Consider the following 12,043-nt stretch of genomic DNA (forward strand, 5'->3'; position numbering starts at 1 on the left):
TGAGCTCAGCTGACAAAGGATTATCCGACTGCATTCATGCAGCTGATCAAGAGGAGAGCCTGTAGCCCAAGCACATACCCTCCACTTAGGGAGTTGTGTGTATATGCAAGCTTAAATGCTGGTGCCAGTCCTTCTGCCTGTGCAACATAATTGGCTATTTACAGAAGGATGTGGATTGCAGCAGAGCTGTAGCTACCAGGCATTGCCAGGTGCAGAGCACAATGCTGCAATATCTGAATTTGTATGGAGCCTGGCTCAGCTGGCCTTTGTCAGGAGCTCTAGCTGCATGGTGTCACTGTGCACGTGGCTTTTGAAGTCATCACTGAACTCTTTCAAGAGACACAACAAGCTTCCTCCTGTTTACATTGTCTGTATCTTTCCTTTGTTTGTATCTTTCCAACCTAATGCATTCTAGCTGAGCATGTGTTTTTCTTCTTCTTTTCTTTGCAGCCAAAGCTTTTGGCCAAGGAGCTGCTAGACCTGGTGGCATCTCATTTCAACCTGAAAGAAAAGGAATACTTTGGAATTGCCTTCACAGATGAGACGTAAGTGTTTCAGGATCAGAGCACAAAGGTTCCTAATTCTTGGAAGAAATGGGCAAGACCTTCAATATGAGGTTCCGCTGGGCTCAGTCCTATATCCCATTGTTTAACATCTACATGAAACCACTGGGTGGGTTTATCCAGAGGTTCGGAGTTCGTTGTCAGCAGTATGCTGATGACACTCAGCTCTATTTCTCCTTTACATCTGCAAGTGAGGCAGTGGAAGTGCTGGACCAGTAACTTGCCTTGGTAATGGATAAGAGCCAACAGATTGAAGTTCAATCCAGATAAGACTGAGGAACTGTTAGTGGATGGTTTTCTAGACCAGATGGGGGAGAGGTCACCTGCTCTTGTTGGGGTTACACTTCCCCTGAAGGAGCAGGTTCGTAGCTTGGGGGTCCTCCTGGATCCTTTGCTGTTGCTTGAGGCTCAGGTGACCTCAGTGGCCCGGAGTGCCTTCCATCAGCTTCGGCTGGTGGCCCAACTATGCCCCTATCTGGACAGGGATAGCCTAACTACTGTTGTCCATGCTCTGATGTAGCACCCTGCTTGTGGTTAACGCTTAGCTGGAATGAAATATTCAACGCAGCAATAGAGAAATTAAAATAGTAATTTATTTGTCAGACAAATAAATGAGAGGCACAGTGGTATATGGTTACCAAGCTCTGGCCTGGCCTCCTGCCATTCTGGCCAGCACTTATATTTCCTTAATCCAGCCCCCTTGCTCCTCCTGTGGCTGCCTCTGTCCAATCAGCCTGGTTGAAATTCCTATTGGCTGTTTGCTAGAACCAATCACAAAAGATACACCCATTTCCTTTTGTCCTTTTATGGGACACAAGGAGCTATATATTCTTATATCTATAAATGACAAATAAGTAGTAATATATCTTACATGTGTCTCAACAAGGAATCTTAATTACCAGCTCACCTCTTGCCCTCCTTGCCCTATTGCCTTCCAAAACAGATGGTTAATCTTAACTTTTTATCTTCAAGGATCTTGAGTTCACATCAACACTGAAAGATCTCCTTCATTTGGAGGTTTCTAAACAAAAGGCCTGACAACCATATATCAGGAGTGCTCGATGGCGTCTACTGTCTGGCAGGAGGCTGGGCTCATTTGCCCCTCTGGTCTCCTATTGCAATATGACTCTATGAAATAAGAATTTAACATTTCTTTCTTTCTAGATCCTTTGCATAATTACATTTAAGCCAATATATTTAATACATAAATAACCTTTTAAAAGGAAAATAAATCTTAAAAGGATCTCAGTTTAAGAAAGAAACAGCTTTAGAAAAGACTTCCCAAAAATGCTCTCTTTCTGCCAGCCAGACCAGTTGCTTTTCAATTTGCTCTTGACCTTTCAACCTTAGGAAAATATGGCTCAAGTTTTAATGGGAGGCACATGGTGTTATTTTACTATTTACCCACTCCTAATTATGTTTTCTCAGCCTTTTTTATCTTCTGTAATATGTAGGGTCAGTGTCCTCGCTCTCAGCCTGTAATTCCCTTTTTACGACTTTGAGAATTGTTTTCTGCTATAAATCAGGGGGCCCCCTTGTCTAGGAGGAAAAACATCTTGCCAAGGTTTTTTAGTCTTCTGCCTGGCATGAAACATTTGAAAATCTTTAAGCTCATTTTAAAATACAAGCCCTGATCAAACATATAAGTTTTGATAAAAAATGCAGGCTTATGATTAGATGCCTCATTCCCCCCTTTCAAGCTCAAGGACCTTCATCCCAAGTGTCCTTGATAGCTTGACCTTCATCATATTCCTGAGGTAAAGCTCTGTATAGGGCCATGATATGAGGTAAAGTTTCATTTGAAATCATCTTGCTAATTGTACTTCTAAAACACGAAATGATACATGGCATCATACATAAAACCATTACTACTACTGTCAAGAAAAACAAGCAAGACAATAGTATCCCTTTGAGTCCTGCGACATTAGGTAACCAATTGGTGAGCCATCCCATATCCCATCCTTCCCATGTTTGTACTGGGACATGTGCTATATTCTCCATCTTTGTGGCCAACACACGGATTGCCTCACCATTATCAGAAATGTTAAAGCAACAGGCATTCCCTGTCAAGTTCAAGACTCCACATAGGCCTCCCTGCCTGGCAAGTACATAATCCATTCCCATTTTCAGCTGCAAAATGGCGGCTCTACTTTCATCCAACTGTTGTGCAATAAGTCTCAAACTCTGGGCCGTTTCATTGGTTACAAGTTCCACTACTGCTTGCAATCGAATTATTCTGTTTAGATTATAAATAGGATCCCGTACCCCTTGTATGAGCTCACCAGGATTCCAGGAGGCAGGATCATAATAGGCTATAATGCGCTCTGGTGGCCAATCATCAGTACCGCTCCAACTTTGGGTACTTCCTCCTGCTATATGAGAAATATCAGCGTTTCTTCGTGTACGCTTGGCCAAACTAGTGGGCATAATCCACATTGGTGGTAATACCCATCCCACTCCATTTGGAAGGGAGTTTCTTGTATCCCCATTCTCCACATATCCACCACAACCATCGGGTCTGAGGTTTTTGGTACGTGGAGTGCATAAGGCGAAATATCAAAAGGGGTAGAAAGTTCACAGTGCAGTATGTTAGATTGCCTTTTTCTGTCACAGTTATGTTCCATACCACTTTCCATGCATGAATAAAAGGAGGTGCACAGGGCAAGGTATTCCGAGTTCGATACGTAGTACCGTTTGCCCAGGTTTGACTATTCTTAATATAATCCCAAGTATAGTGGCAATTAGAAGAGCCTATCATGGTAGGATCAGCTGCATCTGATGATTTATGCACACAGATTTCCCCTTGCACAGGTATAACTCGTATTGGTTTAGTTGAGTTCCATCCGGGGAAATTCTGTACTTCTGTTTGGTGTGGCATTTCGCTTACCATACCAATGGCACTTAATGGTATTGGTAATAAGGGCATACCTCCCTCTGAATCATCTGGCCCAAGAGAGCAAACAAGGCAATTAGTCCTATTTGCAACATTGGCTACCATCTCAGCTAAGCCTACCCACATATTGTGGTCATGGCGGAATCCATATTTAGCAAATTTGGTCAGATTCAAGGACCCTTCCCAAGGGATCAGGATTAATAATAAAATCATGTTGATGTCTAGCATATGCATTCCTTCCACAAAAGATTACCTTATGGTGATAGCAAATAAATATTAGCCCCAATATAATTCCCCCAGTGACAGAAATGGGGAACCACCAAGACCAAAACATATATCCCGAGGATCCCCAATGAGTAATATCCCTTATAATTGTTCCACAAGGGGGCAGTCAATCAATTGTATAAGAGAATCACAGTCGCTGGTTCAGACGCTCCTCAAGCTTCAGGCGTGCACAGGTCAGCCAGCTTCCAGGTTGTGGCTGCAGCAGGCCGGTCGTCTAAATGTTGCCCGTGACCTAGCCCGTTCCCGGTAGGGCTAGATACAGGGGTTTTTGGAGAGAGTCAGTTTTAAAGGATTAGAGGGGTCACCTTTGCACGTCCAACTGCCTTCGGACTTCTTCAAACGGGAGTGATGAATCCAGGGGGTCACCTCAGCTACCTTCACCGCTGTTGGAGTAGAGAGCAAGACGGTGTAAGGTCCACGCCACTTAGGTGCAAGTGGATCGTGTTTCCACTCTTTCACCCATACGCTATTGCCAGCCTGGAACTGATGAATCGGCTCGGCAATGCTGCACGGCGTGCGCTCGAGGGCCCACCTGTTAAGAGAAACAAAAACACGGGAGAGAGATTGCACTTGTCCCTGTGTCACATGGTCTCCTATTTGTTTAAGGTCAGCTGGAATATCCTGAACAAAGGAGGGCGGCCTCCCATACAGGAGCTCAAAAGGTGACAACTTAAGTCTTTTTGTGGGTGCACACCGAACACGAAACAGTGTTATGGGTAACACATCTACCCATCCCAATCCCGTTTCCTGGGTTAATTTTGCCAATTGGGTTTTCAGAGTCCGATTCATTCTTTCAGTTTTCCCTGAACTCTGAGGCCTATATGCTGCATGCAGTCTCCATTTCACTTGTAGGACTCGACATACTTCTTGTACTACTTGATCAATGAACGCTGGCCCATTATCACTTCCAATGCATCTAGGTAATCCAAACCTCGGGATCAATTCAGTGAGGAGTCTCTTAGTTACCTCTCGTGCCTTTTCAGTTCGGGTGGGAAAAGCTTCAACCCATCCGGTAAGAGTATCTACAAACACAAGGAGATACTTGAATCCCTTAGAAGGGACCAGCTCTGTGAAGTCCACAATTAGGCTTTCCATGGGGACGTATCCCACATGCTGAATTCCAGGAGGTTGTACCGGTCCCTGCCTGGGATTGTTTTTAGCACAAAGAACACATTTCTGTGAAATGCAAGTTGCTAATTGTGATAGATTAATAATATACAACTTCCGACTGAGACTCTCTCTGGTTGCAGTACCGCCAAGGTGAGTAGATTCATGATAATTTCTTACAATTGTGCCTGCTAGATGATGAGGTACATAAATCCTATTGTCCGGCAGGATCATCCAACCATCCTTCACAACCGCTCCTTCCTGTTCAGCCCACTTCCTCTCTTCTGGGGTATAGTGAGGTTTAACTTCTTCTGGAAGTACCTCTGGTATGAGGGCTGCTATAAATCCTCCCACAGGCTTTTGGGCTGCCTCTCGGGCTGCTTTGTCAGCAGCATGATTTCCTCTGGTTATTGGATCCCTTCCTCGTCCATGACCTTTGCAGTGCATTACAGCAATCTGTTCTGGAGCCCATACTGCTTCCAACAGGATTTCTACTTCAGGTCCATATTTCAAGGCCTTCCCGTGGGCTCCGATTAGACCTCTTTCTTTCCATAGAGCTCCATGTGCATGCAGGGTTAAGAAGGCATATTTAGAATCAGTATAGATGTTTGCCTTACATCCGGCTGCCAATTGCAGAGCTCTAGTTAAACCTATAAGTTCAGCTTTTTGTGCTGAGGTGCCAGCAGGCAAAGCTTCAGCTTCCACAACTTCCTCATTGGTGACCACAGCATATCCTGCTCGTCTGGCACCTTCATGCAGGTAACTGCTACCATCAGTATAATATACAACATCTGGATTTTTCAATGGCTCATCTTTCAGATCAGGTCTACTGGAATAAACTTCATCCATTATTTGGAGACAATCATGTGATTCTTCATCATCTACCTCTGGTAGGGGCAGCAAAGTCGCTGGATTGAGCATATTCACTACTCGTAGATGAGTCCTGGGATTTTCACACAATAGGCCTTGGTATCTAGCCATCCTTGGGTTCGTTAGCCAATAACTACCCTTATATTCCATGAGTGTCAGAACAGCATGAGGTACATTCACATACATCGTCTGGCCGAAGGTAAATTTATCAGCTTCTTTGACAAGGCTTGCAGTGGCCGCTACTGCCCTTAGGCATGGAGGCCATCCTTTTGCTACTGAGTCCAATTGTTTAGACAAATAAGCTACTGGACGGTTCCAACTTCCTAATCTCTGGGTCAGGACTGCCGCTGCAATCCCATTCTGTTCATGTACATACAGCTGAAAGGGTTTTTCCGAATTAGGCAATCCAAGGACTGGGGCCTCCATAAGTCGTCGTTTGATAACTAAAAAGGCTTGTTTCTGTTCAGGTCCCCATACGAATGGGTCCTTTTCTGCACCTCGAGTGCTTTCATGTAAGGGCTTGGCCAGACTGCTGAAATCAGGTATCCATAGTCTACAGAACCCTGCTGTTCCCAGGAATCCTCTAAGTTGTTTTCTTGTGGTAGGTTCCTTGATAAGGCAAATAGCTTCTTTCCTCTCTGGTCTCAATGCTCGTTGTTGGTGTGAGATGTCAAAGCCCAAATATTTGACCTTTTCTAAACATAACTGTGCCTTTTTCTGGGAAACTCGGTAGCCAGCTTCCCCGAGCAAGTGGAGCAGTTCCTCTGTCCCTCCTTTACAGGTATCAAAATCCTTTGCCGCTAGTATAAGATCATCCACATATTGCAGAACCACCTTTTCTCCCGGTATTGAGGGGTAACTTGTTAGATCCTTCGCCAAGGCAGTGCCAAATAAAGTTGGGGAATTTTTAAATCCCTGGGGCAATCTTGTCCAGGTTAGCTGGCCTTTTGTTCCTGTCAAAGGGTCTTCCCACTGGAAGGCAAATATAGGTTGGCTCTGTGGTGCCAGCCGGCAACAGAAGAATGCATCTTTCAAGTCCAATACAGTAAAAAATGTTGCTTCTGGTGGGATCAAACTCAGCAAGGTATATGGGTTTGGTACATTTGGGTGCAAGGTCTCGATAGCCTGGTTTACGAGCCTCAAGTCCTGTACTGGCCTGTATTCATCTGTCCCAGGTTTTCGAACAGGCAAAAGGGGTGTGTTCCATTCTGATTGGCAGGGCTTAAGCAGACCATATTTTAATAGGCGGTCCAAATGTTTCTGGATGCCCTCTGCTGCTCGCCGGGGTAAGGGATATTGCTTTACAGATACAGGGGTAGCCATAGGTTTTAGGGTTACTACAATTGGAGCTATATTCTTAGCCATTCCTGGTGGGCTATTTTCGGCCCATACTCCTGGTGGCACCTGTAGAGTTCGGAGGAGCTTGTTTAATTCTGTATCCAATGTGGGTTGGACTTGCAAGGCTGACATTAGACGCCATGATTGTTCCTTAGGTACTGAGAGGGTAATTATTCCTGCTGCTTTTGATGGCAGTTTCATTTCTGGACCTCGAGGAGTGAAGGTGATTTGGGCCTGCAATTTGGACAGCATATCTCTGCCTAAGAGAGGTATTGGACACTCAGGTATATACAAAAACTGATGGGTTAAACGATGTCCCCCAATCTGGCATTCCAAAGGTTGGAGGAAAGACCTCTTAGCTGACTGTCCAGTGGCACTTTTAATGACTACACTTTTGGATGCCTTTTTCTGCAATAGTTCTGGGAGTACTGAGTATTCAGCCCCAGTATCAATCATAAAGTCTATTAAATGGCTCCCTAATTGAATCGTGACCGTGGGCTCCTGGAAGCCTAACTTTATGGAGTCCGGTCATTCCTAGTCTTGGGTACAATCCTCTTCTGCCAGTCCAATGAAATTGTCTCTACTCCGTCCTTGTCCAGGTCTCTGATATCTTCCATCTCGGATCATTCCCCGTCCCCGTCCCTGGTTTCTTGGGCCGGAGCCTGGGCCTGGGCCTGGGCGTACTTCTTCCAACCTCAAGGGTTCAGGACACTCCCGCTTCCAGTGACCCTCCTTCTTGCAATTCGCACATTGATTCCTTCCCAGTGGTGGATTCCTTCCTCGCCCTCGCCCTCCATTTAAGGGGCGGTAGTCTTGCTTCACTGCTGTGGCTAGCATTACCATCTTTTCCTTCTGCCACTTCTTCTTCTCTTGTTTCTCAGCCTCATCCCTATTCCGATAAACTCGGCGTGCAATGGCCATAATTTGGCTCATCAGCATCCCTTCCCATCCTTCTGATTTCTGAATTTTCTTACGAATGTCAGAAGCGCACTGGGCCACAAACGTAGCAGTAATCATTCTGCTGTTTTCAGGGGCTTCAGGGTCAAAAGGAGTCCATATACGATAGGCTTCCTGCAGCCTCTCTAAAAAGTCTCCCGGACTCTCATTTGGTTTCTGTTCTACTTCTGAGACTTTAGACATATTAGTGGGCTTCTGGCATGCCCTGCGGATACCTTGCACAAGTGTCTGGCGGTAGGTGGTAAGTCTGGCCAGGTGAATTGCATTGTTTGGATCCCAATTAGGATCTTCCAAGGGAAAGTTGTCCTGAAGATGACGATCAATATTAAAAATATTTCCCACTCTGGCCTGCTCACGCAAATATATCTGTGCCTTTTCAATTATGTCTCTCCTTTCCTCAGTGGTGAAAAGAGTATTTAGGAGCTGGCGACAATCTGTCCAAGTAGGACTATGAGTATTTACTATTGAAGTCACCAAGTCCATCATAGCCTGAGGTTTTTCTGCGAAAGATGGGGTGTGTGTTTTCCAATTCATCAGATCCGTAGTCGTGAATGGAATATATTGCAGGGTCGAAGTTCGAGGTGGCCGTGGTCCGGGTTGCCCGTTAACCAGCACAGGCTCCTCAAGTGCATCAAATACTCTTCTAAGAGGGGCTACTACGTGACCTTTCTCTTCACTTTGCTCTAGGGGCCTCAAATCATAGGGGATGGTATCTGTCCCAAGGCGTTCTTTTAGCAGCTTTATACGCCTGGCTGTATTGCTTGCTGACCGATCAAGGTCTCACTGTAACTTCTGTAATATTTCTCTGGGACTTGGATGTACAGGGGTTTGGGGTGGGCAATCAGTTGTTCCACTAAAGGAGACTGTAGATGGAGGTCTATTAGGAGTCACAGGTGGAATAACCACTTCTGCTTGGGCTTTATTATAGGACTCCAATGCCTCCTGAAGATATTTATCATAATCTATCAAGGAATCAAGCTCTGTGACTCCACCCCCATTATTCATTCCAGTTTCTTGCCTTGGGGTTACAACTGGTGGAGTGTTTGGATTAGGCTCCCCTCGGCGTGGCGCATAGGGTGGAGGTGAAAGCACCTCTTCCTCTGGCCCCTCAAAAATGGGTTTGAGTTTATTTGGCAAGATTCCTTTCCTAGCTTCGGCTTTTACAGCCAATAATTTGCATCGTTTGACTTTGCATTTCCTTATCCATGGAGGATTATTATTTAATGTGCTCAGCCAAGAATCTATATATGAAAATTGTTCTGGGCACCCTCCAGTTTCTTTGGCGATATCAGTCCAAAGTTTGCTTACTAAATTTATATCAAAGGTTCCCTGAGATGGCCATCCAGTATTTTGTTTTGGCCACTCTAATTCACATAACGTTCTCAAGCGCTCTGGCGTCATTTTGACTCCATATGCCCCTGAGAAGGCTTTCTTAAAATTATTTACCATACATTCAAGAGGTGTATTTCCCCCCTTTGAACCCCCAACTCCCATTGTATGGCCCTGTGAAGTATCCACTCAGTCACTCACACACTTGCTTCGTGAGGTTCCTTGCCCAGATGGAGTCGCCTCACTGGGAACCGAAGTACTACCCACTCCACACTCAGGTCAGCTACAGATTGTTCTGTACTTTCTCACACATACAATGCGCTAGATACTTCACCACACTCTACCTCCCAATTTTTCCCTTTTCCTCCACCAGACCAACATCTGATGTACCCAACCACCTAGCGTACTCAGTTCCCCCTTACTGAGACGCAGAAGTTTGATCAAGACTTCTCTTCCTCCCAATTAATTGGAGGGCCTCAAATCCCTTTGTGCACTTACCCTTGGTTGGTTCCCTGTTTATTTCTCTGGTTCCCCCCGGTCCGTCGCCGCCAGTGAGCAGGGTATCAGACAGACGAGACTTCTGCGTTCCCCCTGGAAAAATGTACCAGTGCGCGCTGGGTAAGCAGTTTAGAGGTCCTCTCTCTTGTACCCTGCCCAGTAGGGCGAAGGGGCTGCGTTCCAGCAGACCACTTATCCGAGTCACAGGGGCACCATAAAATGTAGCACCCTGCTTGTGGTTAACGCTTAGCTGGAATGAAATATTCAACGCAGCAATAGAGAAATTAAAATAGTAATTTATTTGTCAGACAAATAAATGAGAGGCACAGTGGTATATGGTTACCAAGCTCTGGCCTGGCCTCCTGCCATTCTGGCCAGCACTTATATTTCCTTAATCCAGCCCCCTTGCTCCTCCTGTGGCTGCCTCTGTCCAATCAGCCTGGTTGAAATTCCTATTGGCTGTTTGCTAGAACCAATCACAAAAGATACACCCATTTCCTTTTGTCCTTTTATGGGACACAAGGAGCTATATATTCTTATATCTATAAATGACAAATAAGTAGTAATATATCTTACATGTGTCTCAACAAGGAATCTTAATTACCAGCTCACCTCTTGCCCTCCTTGCCCTATTGCCTTCCAAAACAGATGGTTAATCTTAACTTTTTATCTTCAAGGATCTTGAGTTCACATCAACACTGAAAGATCTCCTTCATTTGGAGGTTTCTAAACAAAAGGCCTGACAACCATATATCAGGAGTGCTCGATGGCGTCTCCTGTCTGGCAGGAGGCTGGGCTCATTTGCCCCTCTGGTCTCCTATTGCAATATGACTCTATGAAATAAGAATTTAACATTTCTTTCTTTCTAGATCCTTTGCATAATTACATTTAAGCCAATATATTTAATACATAAATAACCTTTTAAAAGGAAAAGAAATCTTAAAAGGATCTCAGTTTAAGAAAGAAACAGCTTTAGAAAAGACTTTCCAAAAATGCTCTCTTTCTGCCAGCCAGACCAGTTGCTTTTCAATTTGCTCTTGACCTTTCAACCTTAGGAAAATATGGCTCAAGTTTTAATGGGAGACACATGGTGTTATTTTACTATTTACCCACTCCTAATTATGTTTTCTCAGCCTTTTTTATCTTCTGTAATATGTAGGGTCAGTGTCCTCGCTCTCAGCCTGTAATTCCCTTTTTACGACTTTGAGAAGTGTTTTCTGCTATAAATCAGGGGGGCCCCTTGTCTAGGAGGAAAAACATCTTGCCAAGGTTTTTTAGTCTTCTGCCTGGCATGAAACATTTGAAAATCTTTAAGCTCATTTTAAAATACAAGCCCTGATCAAACATATAAGTTTTGATAAAAAATGCAGGCTTATGATTAGATGCCTCACTGATAACCTCAAGGTTAGATTACTGCAATGTGTTATACATAGGGCTGCCTCTGAAGAGGGTTCAAAACTTCTGCTGGTGCAGAATTCAGTGGCCAGGTTGCTCACCAGAGTAAGACGGTTTGAGCATATTACACCGATCCTGGTCCAACTGCACTGGCTACCAATTAGTTTCCGGGCCCAATTCAAAGTGCTGGTTTTGGTCTATAAGGTCTTAAATTGCTCAGGACTGCAATACCTCAAGGACCACCTCTTTCCATATGAACCTACCCAGACCCTGAGATCACCCTCTGAGACCCTCCCCTGTGTGCCTCTTCCTTGCGAGGTGTGGAGGGTAACAACATGAGAACGGACCTTCTCTGTAGTGGCTCCCTGTCTGTGAAATGCTGTTCCCAGGGAAGTTTGCCTGGTGCCTTCATCACACACCTTTAGGTTCCAGGCAAAACCATCCCTTTTTAACCAGGCTTTTGGTTGATCCGATTTATATCCTATGCCCTTTTAAAATCTGGTTTTTTGGGGGGGCGCTATTGGGTTGTTGTTTTTATTTGTATTAGGTATTTTGTGGTTTTATATCTTGATTTTATTCTGTGAACTCCCCTGTGACCCCTGTGTATAGGGTGGTATATAAATTCAATAAATGATAATAATATGGAGAGAATGGCAGGTAGCCCCACCTACTAGGACAAGAGCAGCTCCATCACCTGAAGACTTCTGCCAACCTTGTTGTTGGTCCCTGATCAGCCCCTTACTATCTTACAGCAAGTCTGATTTCTGATTTCTATAGACACCGTTCAAAGTGTCCCTGCAACCATGAG

The 12,043-nt window shown here is 44.7% G+C and overlaps 1 protein-coding gene across 9 annotated transcripts in view; it reads left to right on the top strand.

Annotated features, from left to right (window-relative positions):
- The window catches only part of FRMD4A (FERM domain containing 4A), a 418,655-nt gene that overhangs the window by 287,320 nt on the left and 119,292 nt on the right, over positions 1–12,043 (top strand). For all 9 annotated transcript variants that reach the window (XM_083701332.1, XM_083701333.1, XM_083701337.1 and 6 more), the window contains one exon: positions 451–545. In XM_083701332.1, coding sequence (XP_083557458.1) covers positions 451–545 — 95 coding nt within the window. The remainder of the gene's footprint in view (positions 1–450; positions 546–12,043) is intronic.

The sequence above is a fragment of the Podarcis gaigeae genome (assembly GCF_964106915.1).
Source record: "Podarcis gaigeae genome assembly, chromosome: 10".
In the NCBI taxonomy this organism is placed as follows: Eukaryota; Metazoa; Chordata; class Lepidosauria; order Squamata; family Lacertidae; genus Podarcis; species Podarcis gaigeae.